This window comes from Atractosteus spatula, chromosome 7, assembly GCF_055471065.1.
Source record: "Atractosteus spatula isolate fAtrSpa1 chromosome 7, fAtrSpa1.hap1, whole genome shotgun sequence".
Classification (NCBI taxonomy): domain Eukaryota; kingdom Metazoa; phylum Chordata; class Actinopteri; order Semionotiformes; family Lepisosteidae; genus Atractosteus; species Atractosteus spatula.
This window is the reverse complement of record NC_142712.1, coordinates 55732506-55754823: the sequence shown is the minus strand read 5'-3', so window position 1 is coordinate 55754823 and position 22318 is coordinate 55732506. Positions and strand designations below refer to the sequence as shown.

General features: G+C 39.6%; 1 protein-coding gene across 2 annotated transcripts; it reads left to right on the top strand.

Moving 5' to 3' along the window:
- The first annotated feature begins 2452 nt into the window (after nucleotides 1–2452).
- Nucleotides 2453–11153, top strand: LOC148831464 (arrestin domain-containing protein 4-like). 2 transcript variants are annotated; one of them, XM_088922170.1, is made up of 9 exons: nucleotides 2453–2817; nucleotides 2923–3211; nucleotides 4729–4807; nucleotides 6168–6315; nucleotides 6913–7015; nucleotides 7274–7530; nucleotides 7793–7955; nucleotides 8523–8677; nucleotides 9280–11153. In XM_088922170.1, exons 2-9 carry the CDS (start codon nucleotides 2944–2946, stop codon nucleotides 9337–9339), a joined length of 1233 nt encoding a protein of 410 aa, XP_088778296.1. In that variant the 5' UTR covers nucleotides 2453–2817; nucleotides 2923–2943; the 3' UTR covers nucleotides 9340–11153. The 2 variants fall into 2 exon arrangements, with proteins under 2 accessions (XP_088778296.1, XP_088778297.1); XM_088922171.1 differs by lacking the exon at nucleotides 7793–7955 and having other exon boundaries at nucleotides 2466–2817.
- Nucleotides 11154–22318: the final 11165 nt, after the last annotated feature.

Below are 22318 nucleotides of genomic sequence, written 5' to 3'. Positions count from 1 at the left end.
ATTCGAAAGAAAGGCTCGGATGAAGATGTGTCTGGTGCTACTGGCGCACCTGCCCACTTTATCTCCCCGGTTCGCTCCCCGTTGAATCCCATAGCTCCCCGCGCTGAGCGAGGCGGAAGTCAGGATGGAGACTTTGCCTCATTTGTTTTGGTTATGGCCCAGGGTAAAAACGTTCTGGACTAAGTTGCAGACGTATGTTAAAAAAGAAACTAATACTGATTTTTGTTTTGATGAAAAAGATGTTATGTTAAATTTCAGCCCCATCGCAAACAATATTAAAATATCGTTTGTAATAAATTTAATTATTATAATGGGACGTGGTTTATTGTCACACAACAGCTCACCGCTAATTCGGCTGCAGAGAAATAGACTGGAGTGAAATAAATTCGAAACAATACTGACATCAAAACACTGTGGACAACGTGAGCAATCTGGGTACTCAGGCGCCCTGTTTGTGATTGTCATTCCACCGCAGTGGAATTTGAATGAATTAAAATGAATCTTTTCAAAAAATGAAGAAAACTGTTTGGGAAAGGGTTTTATTGGCGATCATTGAATGTAGTCAGGATGGAGACTTTGCCTCATTTGTTTTGGTTATGGCCCAGGGTAAAAACGTTCTGGACTAAGTTGCAGACGTATGTTAAAAAAGAAACTAATACTGATTTTTGTTTTGATGAAAAAGATGTTATGTTAAATTTCAGCCCCATCGCAAACAATATTAAAATATCGTTTGTAATAAATTTAATTATTATAATGGGACGTTATTATATACACAAAATTAAGTGGTCTGGGAAGAACCCTTTATTTGAGCATTTTAAAATGGAGGTAAAGGAGTATCTGCAGACTGTTTCAAAATGCAAAAATATGAAAGCGGTGCGGACGTTATTTTTATTTAACTTGTTTAGTCTTTTTTCATAATTTGAATTTATTTTGTAATGTGTACCCCTGCCGATATTTTTGACTTGAAATGTTATATGTACTCTTTTTTGTATTGTAATTTTTGTTATTTTGTTATGCATAAATAAAAAAGAAAAAACGGAGACTTTGCCTTCCTAATCTCACTTACCGGGAGGCCTAGCTGTGACACTTATGAGCAGTGCTTCACCTCGGCTGCGGGAGTGATTCGCATGTGCAGGGACCCATGTTTAAGATTTGAAGATGACTGCCCTTAAGCATGTGTTGGAATTATTATTATTTTTATCTTTTCAGGATAATTTACAACAACAAACATTTGAATCCCCTCAGTAGTGTCCCCATCACTATACTAAGACATTAGGACCCACCCAGACCACAGGATGAGCACCCCCTGCTGCCCCCCTAACTAACACCTCTTCCAGCAGCAACCATAGTTTTTCCCAGGAGTCTCCTATCGAGGTACTGGTCAGGCTCACACCTGCTGTGCTTCAGTGGGCTGCTAGTTGGGCATTGCAGGGTGATACAGCTGCAGACTATAAGATTTTAACCAGAGATCTCAGTCTCCTAGTTAACAGATGATCTAGTCATGTCTTTTCATTTGACCCCTTTAAACTGCTCCACACAAAAAATATCACTCTGCCCCACTGGGTTTTGTGCTCCACCGATTTATATATACAAAGCTGATTGGTGATAATAATGTTCATAATGATATCAGAAGAAAGAACAACCCAATTTGATTTATATTTGAAGGTTGTATGAGTATATTATGAGAGGGAGGCTTTTAGCTATAAAGCTCTGAAGGATTGGAATAATTTACCTTCTGAACAATGAGTTTGTGTATTTAAAAACAGAACTCTCTTGTAATTGAAATAATTACGCTCTTATTAAACTTCAGATTTTGTTTATTCCAGCCTTTCATGACAGCTGTATAGTTTGAATTTCATTTGCTTTTGTTTTTCTTATTTTTCTTTTTTGTGATATGTGTGTTGTATCTAGTATAAGTAGTGAATACGTATTCTAACAGGACCTCTTTGACATCCAAATGACGCACCTCAAGTAGTTTAATCCTGTCAATAAACTTTGAAAATATATATATAATCTAGCCTCTGCGCATCTCGTGGTACTGTTTATATCTGCGTCATCCGCATCCCGTTTCTATGGAAACAGACATTGTGTCACTCCCTTTTCCAGCGGCTGTCTTTTGGCCATCAGCTGTTCACACGCCTGAAAGCTGCTCGTTATTGGCTAACGCGCTTTCCAATGTCTTCAAGAAGCCAATCATAAGGTGGCCACGTGAAGGGACTCGCTGCTCATTGGTCAATAGCCATTGATCACGCAGGTTAGTAAATATCACCCTGTATCTTCACGAAGCGGGTCCGCCCCCGTGACTCCCGGAGGTGCTGTCCAATCCGAAACGCAGTGTTCGGTGGAGTCCCGCCTTTATTTGTTGTAGACAGATCCGTAGACCAATGGGCGCAGGGATTTCGGTTTCTTGGCGTTTCCGTAGGGCTGTCAGACGGCCTCGGCGTGATTGCTCAATGTATCAACAGTAGACGCTCAGCTCAGGTGTCGCGGCTCTTTCCGACCTCTGTTGTAACTATTTAAATTAATTGTACCAAGACTAAAAAAAACCCCACAGTTTGCGTTATGTTTCAGATGTCCAGTCAGGGCGGCACAAGTAACCACTTCAATGAGAACCGGTGTTTTATTTTCGAGAAGAAGGCGGTCGAGTCGGTGTTTTCGACAGTTAACATATGACTGAGCCCCGAGGCTGAATCAAGTCACAGAGCGCTAAATTAAGACCAACGGGGCAACCTTTTTTTTTTAAAAAAAAGGCAAAATAGGAACACCTGAAAGGGATTTTTGTTTTTGGAGGTAGTCAAAAACAAATATCGGGACTCGGTATGTCGGTTTTGTTTTTTGGGATCACACTTACGGCTCTTGCCGATTTAACCTTTAGGCGTGAGCGTCTCCTCTAAGGCTCCGGCCGTTTGCGCTGTGTTGCAGGTGGGCCGAGGGGACGCCGACATGGTGGTCAAAGTGAAGGCGCTGGGCATCGTGTTCGACAGCGAGGACGGGAGTGCCTACGGCAGCGGGGAGGCCGTGTCCGGGCGTGTGCTCCTGGAGCTGTCGGTGCCGGCGCGGATCCGGGCTCTCAGGGTGCTGGGCAGGGGCTGTGCCCGGGCCAGCTGGACCGACGGGCCGGGGTCTGCCCCAGCGGCACCATCCCCGGGGCACGGCTACAGGGAGGAGGTCGACTACCTGAACGTCACCCACACTCCCCCGGGAGCGACAGGTAAAAGACGTACCCCCCCACACACACACCCGGGGACACGGGCCGGGCGAGGAGGCTTGGTGGGGTACACGGTAGGGGGAACCAGCACGGAGAGGTCGTGAATCTCACGGGACAGAGCCTGTCAAAGGACGCTCGTTGACACCTGAAGGTCGATGCAGGGACACCACACAGATGCGCTTTGACACAGACTTAAACAGTCTTGAGTACGGTTACCCACTTCACTGCGGCTGTATATACACATACATATGCACACTACTCAGGTGATATCGACCTTTATTTTCGACTCTCCGTTTGAAAAGGGTTTGAACGATGGTGTTGTGAACCCAGGTTAACTCTCATGCCTTGCCTGTGTTAGTTAGGATGTGGAAGTGCGTGCACACAGGCATACTACAGGGACCAGGAACAGAAGTGCGAATTGCACACATGGTCGAGAGCTGTTCAGCGCCCGTGGCGCTCTGCTTAGTCACTGGGAGACTGGTGTTGTGGAAGAACAGCGTTCTTGTTTTTTCTTCAGATTTGAGGGGTGCAATTGAACTGACCCATAATGCGAGCTGCGTTTTCATATCGCCAGTTGAATCCATCGGGAAAATAAAAGAAGCACTGAAAAATGGGGAAAGACGTTCATGCGTACTGTCCTGCATGAAAATTGTTTTCTAAGTGGTGTTGACTTCCTAAAACGATTAAGGGAAAACTCGACTGTAAAAGCTTGTGTTTCTACCATGGTTCAGAATCAAAACATTGCCAGGGTTCTGATTATATGACACTTGTCTCACTGCAAATTAGACAAAACACTTGACTGACAATACAGAAACCTTGTGCCTGCATCGTGTTTAAGTGTAACGTCCAGGTCTTACTGTAGTCTTCAATTTTGTTCTAATAAGTTACTTGTCCAGATAAGAAACTGACTGTTGGACAATCTGTTTTTTTACTTCAAACTATATTGGTCCAGGAGGAAATGATGGGAGGCTTTAATATTAGTATTGTATTAAGGTGCACTAGTACAAAAGGTGTTTAGTATTTTTGTCCATTGCAGATTAATGTAATGCATAGCCATGAACTGGCATGTATTCTTACATGGATTACAGTTAGGAAATGTTTGTATTTCTACAGTTACACCAGAGAATTACTTTAGTCTCTGCTGTGAATCGTATTACCCATATGCAAAGTGATACTCATACTGTTGACAATAATCGCCCTTAGTTCAAGTACAGGTGACATTCTCATGTGTGTACACTGATGCTGTAATGTTTACTAAGATGCTATTTATATACACTGTATTTTGCAATCAGTAACCCAGTGGCAAAATCTCAGTTTCAACAAGGCGAATACAGTAAGACCACAGAACTGATTTTCTTGGAACTTTCACTTTCATCTTGACTAATACTTTCAGGCTAAACTGAAGGTGCACCGTCTGAAAATTCTCTTCTCAGATTTTCAACCCTCCTCCGAACCTGAAAGTATTTTTGAACACCAGCACTTGTACCCTTTAAGACTTGTCTTTTTCTTTGGGTTTGCAGGCGATGACGTTGCCGAAGGTTTTATCTGTTTACCCTCAGGGAAGCATGAATTCCCTTTCAGCTTTCAGCTTCCACAGGGGTGAGTAACCGAGTAGTTATCAAAGGGATGGTGGAGATTTCATATCCCGTCTTCATCAGAGTTTAGGAGAGGGTCATTGGAGAAGAAATGATGCTATGCATCTAGTGGACCAGTTTAAAAGAACTATCTTTCCACTCTTGCAATTTTTTGCAAGTGTGCCATTTCCTTTAGTCCTGTATTAAGAAAATGTATACCCAGTATGTCTGGCATAGAAAGCTTTTAAACACTTATTGTTTAAAGTTTCAGAATTATTATGTCTGTGTACACCCCCCCTCTTCAGATAAAGGTATTAGTAATTTAGAATTGTGGCTGACCACACAACTGGTGAACTAGAATCCGAAATATTATTCGTAGCAGCCTGCAAAAAAAAAATCATTGTCAAGGTCTTCATTATAGTTTCAGATAACAATTAGAAACCTTGTTTCTGCAGATATGACTTATTCTAGACAGTCTCCTGTCTAGAACAGTCCTGGAGCGATGCCACCCACCAGCTATTATAAGTAACTTATAATCTTCAAAGGGAAAAGTCCTGTAACACATAGCACAAACAATATAGACAAAGTAAGCAAACAGTCGATTCAAATCAAGTCATTAAAAGTGGAGGTTGGAATGAAAACCAGAGCACACAGCAGCCACCCACAACTAGACGGAATATCGGTGGCCTCGACTGAAACTAATGTGCAAACAAGGTAGTATTTAATTAGAAATACTGCCCCTGCCCTCGGGTATTCCTAGGAAACTTACTTCTTTTCTTGATTGTCCCCCCTTTCCACATCATCAAAGCCATCTTTCCAGACTTGGGTGTTTTTTAATGAATCTGAATCCCAGGGCTTCTTGTTCTAGGTTCACTTAAATCCAGTGTCTGTTTTTTGTTCGAGCCGAGTTGTTGATTGGTTAATTGTAACCCATCTTTATCATAATAAGTTATTAATTAAAAACTTCTCATCTCTAGAGTTGTAGGGAGGTTGAAACTTTTGTATTAATATTTGTAAGCTGAAACAATTTTTAAAATCCGAAAACAATTCAATGATCCAACCTATAACATATTATTTCATTGTTATTTCTGGAATTAAAACATAAAAACACAAGAAAAGTTCAAATGAGAAGAAGCGACACAATTTATCTAGCCTGTTAGTGAAAAACAGATCTATGGGGATTGGGTGGAGAAGACCATTTTTTGGCGAACCCTGATCTAGCATGTGACAAATTGCTCTTCTTTGAAAGGACCTTATGTCTTGGTATGGCAATTCTTGATTTTAACCAGTTATACCCATTCCAAAGAAAAAAGGATCCGATGGTCATGTCTTTGTGTATATGTATTTGTATGACTATTTTGTTTTATACATTTACTGTGTTTCAGGCCCTTGGTTACCTCATTCTGTGGGAAGCATGGAAGTGTCCAGTACTGGGTATCAGCAATTTTACAGAGGCCATCTATGCAGGACCTTATTGTGCACAGAGAATTTCCTGTTATCAGCCATGTAGATGTCAACTCCCCAACTCTACTGGTGAGATGCCTATTTAGATACAGGACGGTCGTTCATGATTAGGTGCTTGAGGACATTGCTAGTTTACAAAAGACCTAGGAGATAAATAGCATCATTGATTCGGTTTGTCTTTTAGTATCCACTTGGAATGCTGTGATTTGAAAGGAATTGAAAAGTATTTTTTGTAAAACGTTATGTACAGTAGCTAATCAGCTAGCCTCTTTCTCTAAAATGCTAATTAGTGCTGAACATATAATTCTAACAAATCAATCTACTTGTATAAGAAAAGCTTTAAGCAGCCATGATGCAAGCTTTCACACACACAATACTGTAGTCCTAATTTTTTTTTTCCTGGAATTTTGTTTTGGGTATCCAAAGATTCTACATTCTTTCAGTTTATCTCGGAGGGAAGAGATTATAAACCAAATTTAACAAGCAGCATATCGGTCCTCAACTTCAAGGCCGTTTCTGTGGGAACGTGTTATCAGAGGAACTGTTAGTATGCTAATATAACAGTGAGTAAAAACCTAAAAGCTCATTATGTGTTTGGGGTTTCTGTGGTAGAGTTACAGAGTTCATTTGTGTAGCCATAGTTCGAATGATTGTTTTTTTGTTCAGTCGCCTATTTCTACAAATACAGAGAAGATGGTCGGCTGCTGGTTCTTCACTTCAGGCCCTATTTCCCTGAGTGCCAAAATTGAAAGACAGGGCTACTGTAATGGTAAGAGAAGGGGATTATTTTGAAATACTTTTATGACGGTGGAATAACTAAAGAGTTAAAATGTTTCTGTAATTGTTCAAATTCCATCTTCATTTTAGTATTTGCCTTTCATTATTCTTTACAGAAGTGTTAACTATTTAAGTCACAAAGTTTTCTTTAAAAATAGATTGAAGAGTTCTGGTTCAGCTTGAAACTTAATGAAGTAAAATATGAAATGATTTTTGAGTGTATTGATTTGATTTCTAATCTGTTGAACAGGAGAAGCAATCCCCATCTATGCTGAGATTGAAAACTGCTCTTCACGTCTCATTGTGCCAAAAGCCACAATATATCAAACTCAGACCTGTCTTGCTAATGGCAAAACGAAAACTTTCAAGCAGGAAGTTGCCAGTGTGCGTGGGAACCATATTGCCTCAGGCAGCACTGACACATGGAATGGAAAGACATTGAAGATCCCCCCAGTGACTCCATCCATTCTGAACTGCTCAATCATCAGAGTTGAATATTCTTTAGCAGTAAGTAATGTTTTCAGTGCAATTTTTTTGAGTCTGAAATAGAATTAAAAAATATATTCTGAAACAAATATTTTCTTTTACATTTGGAAAGTAATCCACAGAATTACATCAAAGACGATCTTTTTTATATTTGAATTTGCCAAATAAAGCTGACAATGTCAGCATAAAATCAGATAAAAAGTCAAGTACTAAATAAAAGTAAGTTGATAAAACTGACAAAACCTATGATTTAATTCATGCTTTTTCTACTCAATCTTATTAGGTATTGGTGCAGATTCCAGGTGCAAAGAAGCTGAGAGTAGAGCTTCCTTTGGTTATCGGTACCATACCATACAATGGGTTTGGGAGCCGAAGTTCAAGTTTGTGTAGCCAGTTCAGTATGGACATGAGCTGGCTCACTCTGGCGCTACCTGAACAGCCAGAAGGTGAGGAGAAATTACTTGCAATCCTATTAAGTCATTTCCGATGCTGAGCTCAGCATTACACAATCATTGGCATGCATGATCTTGCTGCCCTATTTTGAGGTGTGCTGCAACACAAAGACCTTGTGCGATCTCCTCGCCGTCTGTCCTGATGGTTTGTACCGAGTGGGCACTGTGCTTGAAAGCGTCAGTAAAGGGAGTGTCGCTGTTACTGGCTATCTCTGTGCGATTTCAACAGAATAATAGATGCTTTAGCAGATGGACTGGGAGATGTTGGGAGGAGGAACACCATTCTGAAATCATTTGGAAAGGAAAAGTTATAATATTGACTATTGTTTTACATGCATTCCAAAACCGCAAGTTGTTGAAAAATGATATTTGGAACATCAAAACATGGTTTCTAGTACGTTTCAAGAAAACATACTCTTGGTCCTTGCTTAACATCCTGCATAAAACACTTAATGGAGATCAATTCTTAGCGTGCTCGAAATTCTTTTATTAGAATTCACAGCTTTACACAAGTTTTGTTGTTCTTCATGGCTCATAATTCTGAAATATTATTTTCCCCAGCTCCTCCGAATTATGCAGATGTCGTGTCGCAAGAAGAGTTTGAGCGCCACACCCCCTCTAACTCTGAGCCGGATGAGCTGGAGCGTGAAATTGGGCGGCCTGTCTTTGCTTATATTCAGGAATTCAGGTTCCAGCCACCGCCTTTGTACTCAGAGGTGAGCTTTCCACTGATTACTTAGATATACTGGTTTTGATGGCTACATGCAGCTTGAGGTTCTGAGTTATTGCAGAGGTTTGTATTGTTTGCATTTCTTTCCCCGTATAAAATGGTATATGCTCAGTCAGGAAGGTTACAGCTGAGAGGAGGCCGTTTGGTCAATGTAACTCGTTAAGGTGTATCTCAGATCTTATTTGGCCATTTCCTGCAGGAAGTGATGGCATCAGCTTAAACTTGGCTGGGCCACTTGTTCCAGACTCATCTTCAAATACATTTTCCCATAGTTTACATTTGTGTCATCTGGTTTGTGTTTGGCTGTTGATTCTGAAGTATTCCATTGAGTTGAGTTTAACTGTGCTTTTGATGATTCTGTGAAATTTGAATCTTGTTCCTTTGTAGTTTTGTTTGATTATTAATAATGAAAACCTCTGTAATTTGTCTACAGCAAGCTAAGAATGTGTTGTGCTAACTGCCTCTCAAAATCTCGCCTTAATTCTGTATTAGTTGTAGCACTTGCTTTAGATACACAGAGAGAGTGGATTATTGTGTTTTGGTAATCAAGACTAAATTACCTTTATCGCTTTTTTTTTTCCAATGCAGATTGACCCACATCCAGTCCAGACTGATGATCATCGGGGTCGTGTTCTGTTTTCAGTCTGAAACCTTCATGTCTGCCACGTTTGCAGGGTGGTTGATTTCATGGTTTCTTTCCAGTTAGTTTGAATACATCTGAAAGCTTTGAAATAGTGTTTCGTCACAGTTGTGGATTGAAAGGTCAATGGAAGTGCGTAGCTGGCATGAGTAAGGGTTGTAAGAATTGCACCAAGTCTTTGATGGGGGATTGTGAGATTTCCAAATAAATGGAGGAGCTAGAATGTAGGAATTTAGAAGTTCTGTTTCCAATGTGTTCTTGCGCCTTTGAGTGAGCTTGGAGAAGAAAGAAGAAATGCAGAATGAAGTGTGGACATAAAGATAGTCTGAACAGAAGTGTTCTTGCTAAAGAAAATGAAGGGTGAATATACAATTCACAGTAAAGTCTAACAAGATGTGAAACATCTTTAAAAAGAAGCAGTCGTAAGGACAGTATGTTTTATGTGCACAGAAGAGTAAATTATTTAGCATATAATTTGTTAAAATATGATACTCTTTTATAGCTTTAAAATCTTAAGTTTCACTTTTGATACAAGTGAAATGCCAATAGACACAAGTGTGTCTTTTGCACTTTTGAAAACCAAAGCCTTACTTCAAAAAAGTTGTGCTTTACCCTGGATGGGACATAACTTTGTTTAAAGCCCTACAGTAAATGGATGTTTTGAACTGAAAGTTCAATTATGTTTACAGCTAAGAAACTAAATGCTTACCAAAGACTTAAAATATATAATTCATATCCCATATCATTGCAGTTTTAATTAATCTTATTCTGGGATTTCACTTGGTGGAATTCATTTGTGTTATTCTCAGGATATTAAGGTTGGGTTTTACACGTGTGTGAAGGAAATTAATGATCAAAAGTGGAAAGTACAGTGTCTTATTCACCTAGATCTTAATTTTGACATAGTATGGTATGATTTCAGGCAGTCTTTGTTTACAAAAGGCCTACCTATATAAAGCACTTGTTTTAAAGAAATGTTGCATCGTCTGTATTGTGTGTTAGAGAGGACTAAGCAGCAAGCAACTAGAAAATATGCAGTGTTTAAACTGGACCAAGTAAAGTGAAGTAAAGTGCCTCACAGGTCTCATATTAAAGTTATACCTTGTACATGGATCATCCATTCCTGTAGCTAGCTGTCAACAAGTGACACTGCAGTTGAAGTTCACATTGAAGAAGAGTGGGGATGTTATTTATGATCCTTTACTAAAACATTCAGAAACAACAATTTGGTCTAACCATGCTTACATAAAAATGCACTTAAAGTCCTATGTACATTTAATTTGAAATACAGCACTTGAGCAGATATTACAATATGGAATAATTAATTTTAGCTGCTTTATCAGCATCTCTAGGTTTGTGTTTCCTTTATCTGAAAGCTGCTTATCCTGGTTGAGGTCGCGTGTTTGCTGTAAGCCCATCCAGAAAGCAGAGTCCTAAGGTGGGACTGAAATTATTTGTCTGCTATGTTTGTCTTTAATAGTATAATGTGCCTACAGTGCCACTTAATATTAAATAGTGCCCTGGTAAGTTTTAGATATTTATATTTAGCACTTTGAATATTAAAATATGGGGCCTTACTTTTTGCTGCAATCATTCTTAACAAAATATTTAAAATGTAAGGTTTTGTAAGTTATAAGCACAGATATGGTTCTTGAACATCTTTTAAGCTGTGCAAAGTGATCAACTTAAAATGCTGCTGATGGGTTATTTTTTAAATGTATAATGTATATAATCGTAAAAAAAAACTATCAACTACCTTACTGTTATTTGTAAAAAAAAACCTAGTGAGTATATTTTTGTAAATAAAAGTGGAGAAAATTGATATTTTGAGTCTGATCATTTTCTTGTATTTGTACAAAATTGTATCATCTACATTTAAACAAATGCAAAGCTTAACAGGTTGTAGGTAATTTGAAATGATGTTGTACAGTAAGACAAGATGTGGAATGTTGTGTAAAATAGGTATAATACAGTGCAGTAGAAACAAGTACATTTTTTATTTTATGTGTGGGATGCAAGGACATAAAAGCTCAGTGGGGCCTATTTCAGGTAGGAGAAAGAGTACTGTAAATGTCTTCCATCTGCTTGGCTGCAACTCAAGTTTCTGTCCTTGGAAGACTGGAATTAGTCCTAGCCTGGCATCTTCAAGGACAGTGTCAGAGAGCGTGCTGTACAAAGTCTCCTGCACTTCAGTGTGCTTAATCAGCTTGGTAAATTGTTGGTCACTCATAGGTGTTACAGTGAATAGCGGCTTTTATTATGGGTCTGATTTATCTGACAAGTGTTACGTTTCATTTAGTACAATGAATGGTTTGGGATATTCATTTAACTGTTTAAAATGATTTTAGATTATGTGCCTTAAAAAATATATATATTTTTTTTTTTAAATGTTGTAGTTACAAAATAGAAAAATGCCTACCACAATGCAGTTTGTAATATCTTGGAGACACAAACACCTGGTGATATATGAGGACATTTTATTACTAATCTCATAACGTCCCTTTAAATATTTTGCAATCTTCCTTTGGTGTAGGGGAAGCACTTTGGTGTGACAAATTGCCATGCTGAGTTTGCATGTTCTCTCTCCATGCCTTAGTTTCCTCCTACCAGTCAAAGATGCACTGGCAAGATCTGACTGCCCCTGACTTTTAGCCTAAGTGTACAGTAGTATTATCAACGCATCTTGATATGTAGATTTTGAAATATATATACTACATTCTTACAATAATGATATTTAAACCTTCAGCCCAGGGCAGTCTGCAACCTTGCTAAAACAGAAAGTAATAAGACTGAAGTAATAGTTCAAGTAGGTAGCTGCATCAGCATGTGTGGGCTGCAAAGGAACAAGTAATGGATTAATACCATGCTGAAAGGAGAAGAGAGAAAACTCAACGTTTTGGCTGTGGAGCCTTCCTAGGGTGTGAGAAAGACAGGGCAGACAGCAAAGATTAAATAGCACAGGAGAACAAGAGGTGGGAGAGTGGAGGAGGCGACAGCAGGGGAGAGGCAGAGAGGCCACTCAGGTGTGAAGTAGAGAGAGGTGAAGTCAAAACCTGCATGTGAATAGAGAAAATTACACAAAAAGTCGGTCATCGAGAGAAGGGGGAAGGTGTGAACCAAGTTTCAGGATAATTTTTGTTTCTGATGTCTTTCTGCTATGGGAATTAAGAAACCCTTCTTTGAGAACGCAGATGGAGAGATCAGTGTGGGCATGGCCGTCTGAGGTGAGATGAGAAACTATGGGCTTGGAGAAATCTTAAATCTTCACAGCCCTAACATGTTCTCTGAAGCGGTCTCCTAGTCTCCTTCCGGTTTCCCCAACATAGATAGCTGGGCATTTCCTGCAAGAGATACAGTATATGAGGTTGCTGGAGGTACAAGATGCCATCTGGGTGATCTGGAATCATCCTGAGGGGCCTCGAATGAGTGTGGTGTTAGACGTGTACTTGCAGGTGATGCAGCGAGCTCTGTTGCAGGAGAAAGTGCCTGGTGTGGATGGTTGTTGAGGGCGGTCAAGGGAGCTGTGAACAAGAAGGTTATGCAGATTAGGTGGTCAGCGATATGAGATGATGGGGCGGTCAGAAAGGAGGGCCCCAGAAGAAGGCTCCACAGCCGAAACGTTGTGTTTTCTTTCTTCTCCTTTCAGACTGAAGCAGTAGTTAACCTTGGTGAGGTTCAGGCTGTTTTTTGAACTCATATTTGTATGAGGTCTTGTGACATCTGGTTCAACATTCAGTGTCTTTTGCAGCAACGCGTAGAGTAATCCAAAGTACAGTACTTTGTTTAAGTGCCTGAAAAAAATAATTGTAATACTAATATTTGATTCTGCATATTTAATAGTGCAGCTCTGACAAAAATACATATGACAAAATAGAGCAGACAGATACATCTGTGTCAAGTAGATTGATCTTCTGAATGATTCATGCAGAGAGTAGGTATACTGTGTACAGTACATAAAGCAGTGGAAAGCAGAGGTCATCTGTAATTTTTAGAAAGAAAAGAATGTGTGTGCTTGGTTGCGAACTAATAATTTTTCCTTTCTAACTCTGCATGGGAACAGCGTTCAAATATATAATACCAGGCACCACTATGAATGGCAACATAGCCATCAAAACAAGTTCAGTTTAATCTGTGTTTCAGTGAAATTGTGTGCACGCATTTTGCTCGTTGTCATTTCTTAGCCTAAATATGTACGGAACAGATGTGTTTAGCAAAGGGGCTTTTATACATTCCCTTTAATCTGTCAGTCTGCTTCCAGATTCCTGTAGATTACTTCCATCACAGCTGGAGTGCTGGATGGCTGCCAGCACAGAGTTGTCCAACTAACTGAAGAACAGAATGTGCTTCTCAGACAGAGCAGCACATACAGCACGTTGTCATACTGACAACACATCCTGGAATATCCCCGCTTGTCATTTCATTGCCTGTTAGTCTGAGAATGATTTGATTTACAGAATTCTCCCTCAGTCTTTTTTAAACCGTATACTGTACATGTGTACAGGAAAAGGCTGTAGTGTATCTTTGTATCTTGCAAAAGGGGCAGAGACGACGGGTGGCATGGTGGCACAGCGGTCAGCATTGCTGCATGACAGCGCTCGGTCCCCGAGTTCAATTCCAAACCTGAGGTGCTGTCTGTGTGAAGTCTGCGTGTTCTCCCCATGTCCGTGTGGGCTTCCTCCCACAGTCAAAAAACATACTGGTAGGTTAATTGACTTCTGGACAAATTGGCCCTGGTGCGAGGGTGTGCGTCCTGTGATGGACTGGCATCCCTGCCTTGTGCCCGGTGTTTGCTGGGATGGGCTCCGGCACCACTTCAACCCTGAACTGGAAGAAGCTGTTAGAAAATGGATTGATCAGGTGCACTAACTACTGGAGAAGGCCCTATCCCCATTTAATAGAGACAAAACAGGATATTAGGCAAATGGTACAACACGTAGCCTCTGTCACGCAGAACCTAGCCTAGTCATAACCTAGTATTGGGAGGTCCAGCTGCTTTACTGGCTTACTGGACCAATTTAATAACTGTTCAACTATTAACTGTTCAGGTGCTGCCACACTAATGAGACCTAGGTCACCAGCAGAAACTCTCACTCTCAGGTCCAGGATTGGACTCCCCATGACCTAGGATAGCTACGTTTGTACCAACTGTAACGGAAACTTGAGACTGAAATGAATCGGTGGTGCTTGCTTACATCTGGCAATAGATCATAAGTAGATCATTTAAGCATGGAAGACAAAAGGCCTTCTAATGCAGGCCCTGTTTATTTTTAATGAATATGCCTTTAAGTTAGGAAAACTGAATTAAAAACAATGTGGTCTTACTGTTACTGTTGTAGTGTGACATTGTTGTAAGATTACTAGACAGGATAGCTAGATAACTAGACAGGAACAACAGGGAAAATCCCTGCACTTTCCTCGGTGTGGTTATTTTGGTCTTGTGTATTAAAAGGCAACAATATATCATCTTATTATTCTATTGTGTTGATAAAAGAGCACAAGGCAAGGAGGGAGTATGTTGGTTATTTCAGTAGATCTAATATTACATTTTGAATTACTGTATCGTATTTAAACCTAAGCCAAAGTGTTGTGGCAGTTCAAATAAATGATGGTAGGCAAAATTAATTTGATCTAAATTTAACTAAAATACCGCTTTTAATAATAAACCACCTGGAGGTTGATAGTGTCTTTATATTGTGTCAATATATTGTAGCTATTTCTAAAGTAAAATGTTTGACAATCCAGGTTAATTGCAGGCAAGCACTGGTTCTGGAAATGCATCAACAGCCAATGCTGTATCTTTCATTTTTTTTTATTGGAAGCCTGTGAGCTTTTATCTGCTCCCTGCCAAATACCATATGCACAGCAGTGCAAGAAAGACTGCGTAATGAATGGCAAAGAAACAGTGATTCCTTACTCTGTAGCCGATCACTGTGGTTTTCATTGTGCAAGTCATCTAGTTATATTTTATGAGGGCAGCAAGATGTGGCCCTGATGGTTTTCAGTCTAACCTGACGGGGAGAAAATGCTGGACTATTTGACCCTGTTCTAGCACTGCAGCCTCTGTTGAATATGGTATAGAGGACCTCTCAGTGGTAGAAACAGTGGAATGTGTGCTGTACTGTCAGCATGATCTCCCCTGTTTTATTTAGCACTGCTACTCTGTTGTGCTGAGCCATGAGATACATTACATTGCTCTGGAGCAAAGGACAGCAAAACTGTTACAACCTTATCTCTCCCACTGTGTGATGCACAACACAAAGCAATTGTTATTTGTGTGCAGCACTGCAACATGACGGAGAATGGTGGTGTGGTTATCAGCCCTACAGCTTCCCAGCTCCAGATTCCTGGGTTCAAAAGCTATTAACTTTCTAACCTTCCATATTCTTTTGCCAATCTTAAGAGTTGTCTGCTTGCTGGTCGAAAATCAGCATGAAAAACGGTGTCAAGGTCTCATCAAGAAGTTAAAAAACAATGTTTCCATTTTTGATGTACATTAAAACTGCCAAGCATAAACTCTGAGAATCAACAACACGGTACAAAACAGTTTCGATTTCTTTCTGTGCGTTAAGCCAATGCATACAAAACAATCCAAAACAGGAACAAAATAAGTAAATCTCAAACTGGTATTATCCATGTTTTATAAATTGTGAATTTAGAAGGGAAAATGAAAAAAAATTGCCCTTGCTTATAGTATATGGAATCTATTGTACAACCGTGAAGCACAGAGCTGCAGTGGGGGTGTACATGTTCTTGTAAGAAGTTAACACCATGTGTCTCCAGTCAGCGATGCAAAAAAACATGATTAATAACCTACTGCAATGTTTCACCTTTAGTACCTTTAAGACTAATTATCTTCAATGAGTGCTCATAGCATGAACATTAATCTTACGCAGAAACTATCCAGTGTATTTTTTTTTCTGTTTTCTTCTGCAAGTGCATCTAAAAGTTACAGGCATGTTTTTAGTTGGTTGCCATTTATGCATATCTCTTTGAGAGTGCATCATAGACTGGCAGTGGGCTATCTTCTCTTCACAGTGCTGAAAGGGTCCACACCCCAGTGGGTAAGAAATTTTGGGGTAACATGAGAATGGAGTGCAGGGAGCAGGTATTTTGAGGGGGCTTTCGCAGGCAAACCTTAAGATGGGACTTTTTGTAGAAATACTGCACAAGAAAAACTGATTTACAACAAACCCACACACACCTCCTCCACCCTTCTCTTTGAAAAATCCTTTTTGTCATGTGTGTTATGGAGCAATGAGGCAGTGACGTTTCTCTCTATTTAGACAGTCAACTGCTGGTGCACAGACCACAGATTGAAACTCAGATTGACAAATGAGAGTTATATAAGCCCCACAGTTCTAGTAATTTGATGCTGCCATGCATTTCATTTCTGGAGATCGTTGTGCAGAACACCAGCTGGAACCTTGAAAGGATTCCATACTGTGGTTGGACATGTGGCACAGTCCTGTGAGCAGAGATTCTTCTCCGTTTCAAATCACTGCTCGTTATGTAGCACACAAATGGTCGCTTCACGAGATAATCAGATAGCATAAACTAATCTAGGTAATTTGCACAGGTGCATCAGAACTGGTAATACTGAACGTGTTCATGCTCGAAAAAAGGCTAAATTGATGTTCTGCTCTAGGTGTTTCTCTTTTTTTTATTTCAGCATTAGTTTGATAAATGACTTTTATTAACATATCTCTACAATACTCTTATTTGTTGATGGAAGAGATTGGTGCTACTTTCTTCTGCAGTTTCATTTTATAAGTAAAACAAATCAGAAACCCCAAAAAGCTATTTGACTTTCAGTGGCACATTTGCACAGGACAGGTGTGATGAAATTAAAATTCTGTGAAAGAGCGCATTGAGCACAGACACCTTTACTCCCAGTAGCAAGCAATGTTCCAGTGTGATCGATTCATACTGCCTGTCAGGATAATCCAGAGCAACAGAGCTTCAGCAGAATGAGCAGAAAGACGCACACTTGGAAGGTGGCACAGAAAGTGATGTCAGAAGCAGCAGAGAAGTTCTTGGGGCTTTTATATTTTTTCGGTTCTATTTAATGCACGTTCTCCACCACAGTGTTAAATACTAACACACATTAGTGCCAAACATACACTGCACGTTGAATGGAGGTATTTTCTATGCGAGTACTGAAAATAACGAATACCTGGAGACTACTGTCTTGTGACTCTCATCCACCTTAGGTCCATATGCAATCACTGACGCCGGGTCTCGGCCACTTCATTTAACCCTTTCCTTTCATTCTTATTCCTGCACGAGCGCAGTTACTGGCGTCCCACTTCAGTTGTGCCCATAGCCTCCGCGTCTGCCAGGTTGTGAACACTTGCGGCTTCAGACCGCACAGCGCCACCTTCTGGACGGCGTAGAACGGTCAGGCCTCCCGCTGTGGGAGAATACAGCGCTATTTAAACCGCGTCCCAATACGCACGCTTGCGTTCTCGCTCAACTCTGCAAGCGCTCAGAGTGCCCCATGCCTAAATTTGTTTCACAACCCCAGTCTCTGAGGTCCGCATCGGAGCGGACTCCCATGGAGGGAATCACCCCCAGTTCTTTGCGGAACGGGGACGTTTCATTTTCTAGCCTATCAAATCGGAGAGAACTTGCATGGAGAAGCGTCCACGTGTTCGTTAAATGTTACTTTCTTACAGTTTTAAAATTCATGATATTTTATGAAAAAAAACAATGTCATTAGGCTACTTTAGATTCATGTGGTAAATATTCTAAGTACGAGGTTTTGACAGCTTTCATTTCGACTGATGAATATTCGTTCACCGGTGTATTTCGTACACGGAATATTTAATATTTAAGTACGCGTATTTAACAGTACAAAGCTCAAGTTTACCTTATTTAGTTTATTTTGAATAAACAAGAATGAACGCGTTATATTCCTCCTACTGTCATTTGTAACTGGGACAGACGATATGAAATGCATTTAGCGATACAAAGCTTTGAATAAACAGGTTATTGCAAGTTGTCCTTAGTTCGGCCGTTTTGAGTCGAGCCTGCACAGCATGAATGAGCACGATGCGTCAGTACTTCTATGCATTTCATCAAGCTAGCGAGCGGAGAATGAAATATTCTTTTTTTTTTAAAATGATCTGCCGACATGCACTTAGCCACTAAAAAAGCAGCATCAACAACAGACAGCACTCGGACCCTGAGCCGTGTAACCAGCGAGACGTGACGTCACACGAGGTATCCCATTACCCTGTTGATAACGATGCGCACTTGAAGTCTGCACCTGGATCTACCAAAGAGCAGCTTGCCGAGAAAGCCAGGAATGTTTTGTACCATACATCGCTATGGCTAACCAAGAGAAACCTAATCATAATAGTTAAGACACGGCTCTAACACAAATATAAGGCATGATTGGGTTTATACTTGTAAGTGCTACAAAAATAAAAATAGAAGGAACAGATACATATTACTTATTCTTTAGTTTAACTTTAAAATCCTTTATGGAAGACAACTGTTTTCCAGTTGATTTACTTTTGATAGTAAAGTACAGATTCAGTTTCTGTCCAATTGATGTTCAGCTGTTATATTGCATGCAAAATTACACATTAATTTTTACAATGACATATAATGTAATTAATTAGCTATAATTCTATAACAAAACCCAGTAATTAATTAAGAACAAAGCATCTCAATTAGTATGTCATTAATATTTTAGGCTAATTTGTTAATTAAAGGCATCATGCAAAGTCTTCTTGTAAAGGCATCTTTTAATTCACTTTGGATTAACATATTATTTGATTTATGGATTTTTTTAAATAAGAAAAATGTAAATATTTGTTTATTTGGCTTTGTTCATTAATATTGCCAAAAATAATTTTCCTTGAACTGTATCCTTTTCAAAACTAATGCTATTAACTTGCAGCACACAAAAGCAGCAAATATTTTCAATCAATATGCAGTTAAACTGTTATGTATCAGAGCTCCAATCTAATAGCCCAAACTACTTAAAAATCAAAAACTTACAGTGAACTCAGTGAAAGAAACTGGTCATTCAGTATTGCCTTCCTGGAAAGATACTGTTTTGGGTTTTATTAATTTGGAGACAGTTAAATATTGTGACTAATGTATTCCAGATATCATTTTGACATTTATCTAAGCTGGTATTCATACACATTAACAACAAATGGTTGAGTATAGCATGTTTGGTAGTTAAACTACTGTATAACTAACTTATATACTACGTAACTATAGAGAGTGTATTAAAAGTTCTTTTTCTTTAAATGTCACAGGAATCTAAATGTATTCCAGGTACAGATGAGCCTGTTCTTCCAACACCCTGGGTATTACCAAATGGCACTGAAAGTCTTTGATTGGCTCATCAGCTTTCTGAACATTGTTTGATTGGTTGCCAGAGTGTACCAGCAGGTATTACCAAATGGCACTGAAAGTCTTTGATTGGCTCGTCAGCTTTCTGAACATTTTTTGATTGGCTGCCAGAGTTTACCAGCAGTGAAGTCATGTGTCTACATGCGTTTCTGAGGTTTTCCCCTGGGGACGAATGCACAAAGAAAATCACAAAACTGCTGTTTCTCGACATCAAAACTCCAGGCCTCACTATCAAGGAATCTATCCGCATATGAGCGGAAGTAAAATAATGTATATAATTTTCAAATCTGTTGATGTATCTTATGAAAAACATGGAGTTTTCACTGGTGCTTTTAAAATTAACATTCCTGGTCTGTCATGTGAAAAGTCCTAGGAGTATCTACTTGGATTAATTATTGATGTGTTATACTATATCAGAATGTACTTAAATTCTGATATAGTATAACACAGAACTAATTATTTAGTGCACTAAATATTAAATTTGGCTGTAGTGATCATATACTCCATTGCAGTTCTGCCAGCGTACTTACAACATTTTGGGAAACACAGATCATCTAATAAAAGTGGGATTTGCTTTGTGTTTGCTCTGTGCAGCCAGAATAAATCCGGAACAGCTAGACAAGAGCTCTCCTAAACCGTTAAGCTAGCCCAGACCTCGCAATGTTTATTACAATCTGTTCTCTTTGGAAAATTAACAATGGTTCCAAATTTATTGTGTTATTTTCCTTGTTTCTTTAAAGGCCTTCAGCTCCGTAGCTAAAGAAAAAATACGCAATAAAAAAACGTTTATTAAAATTTGAATTCAGTGATGCTGTATGAGGAGCTTGAAAGTATTTTGTCCTTTTAAATCATTTTGTATTGCTTATATTATACTTCGCCCCAAATAAAGAAACGTTTCAGCATGCACAGTCCTCATTTTTGCACTCTGCTGAAGAACTCCATCCATTCAGCATTTCTCACCTTCCAAAGCATCATATGTCACAGAATTGTTTCTTTGACTGACTTCAAGTCAGTGACATTCAATCACTTCAGAAGTCTATTTTTAGCATATTTCATTTCCAGAACTCTATTATCTTCTAGTTTGCAGACGAATGGCAGAAATCACATCTTTTTAAGTAGAGCTGTATTTCCTCCACCTGTACCATGTGATGGTACAATGCTACAGACTGGCTCACAACTGAAGTGTAAATGTTTAACAATCTGAACTTAACCCGGTTTACCCTTTCAAATGTTAACAGCAAATTGCAAAATTCTAAACATATCTTCAATGTCATTTTGTTAGCTCTGCAATTATTTCAGTTATTTCTCTGTGAGTAGAAAGTTATACTGTCTGCTACAGCTAGTGGCTTTCTCTCATTGCCAAAGGTAGAGCCTTTTTAGGAAGCAGCAGAGAAGCAGAGTCCAATTGGGTTGCTCAGTGATGTAACTGCTGTGTCTTTTAAGGTGAACTTTGTCATAGATATAATATTTTAAAAATAATCCCAGAGATTCTGGATACCTGACCTCAGGACCGAGAAATGTATTGGATGAGTAATTGAGATAATGATTTGACTTTAACCTTTCATTGGCTTGGAATGATCCCCTGGATATGGGGACAGTCCCCAGTAAGTCCATGCGGATTGGAGAATGCCAGGAAATGGGTGTTCATTACATGGATATTTACCTAGTTGAGTGTAATAGAGGCTTACCGCCTTGCTCACCAGCTTCCTTCAGTGGTACATCCTTATTTTATTGTGTTCTTCTGAGGTATAAGGTGTTTCTTAGGACAGCACTCGCAGTCACCAATGTCTGAGCTCCTGGAGCAGAGCGATCAAAACAGCCGAGGTAATTGACTTGTTGTGTTCAGAGCACTGCTCCCCGGGAACTTGTGACCTGGAATCAGATTGGATTCTCCATATAATTATTCTAATCTGACCTGAGGCTAGCACAGCACGCTGCCTGGGAAAACCTCACTGGTTGGCCAATCTGCTCTGACATTTTGACTAGACTGTGCCCACGAGGCTCCAGAACTTGCTCCCAAACTTTAAAAAAAAAACAGCTTCGGGCACTTCAACAGCAGTAATGTTTAATTACATTCAAAGATAAACTCCCCTTTTCTGTCTGAGACCATCCTGCCCTCTCTCTCCACAGAGCTAAAAGCACTCTTCTTTCTCTTCCCTGCCACTACGGCCATTACTGGCAAGTGCAGTCGCCACGACAACAGGCCTCACGGTCTCTTTATAGGGCTTTGCACTGCAGTGTCTTCAGAATATAAATACTGACCACTAAACTTTGTTCATCTATATTGTGTACCTGTGAGACTTGTTATTGTGATCAATAAACAAATAATTTTCAATTAAAAGGCAGTTTCCTATTTTCCTTGGATAAGCACATACACATTTGTGCATGGCATTCAGAGAGCTACAAATATAAATAAACAATGATAAATAGTCTATGAATAGTTCATGGGATCAGTAAAGATATAAGATATTATAAAAAATAAAATTAGACCCCCTAACTATTTTTGTTACACCCATCTGAATATCTTACACCATTGGAATATCAGACTGTGAGGTTTTCACATCTCCACATCTTTGCTCCAAAACCTGTAACTGCACACAAGAAAGAGAGAGGAGA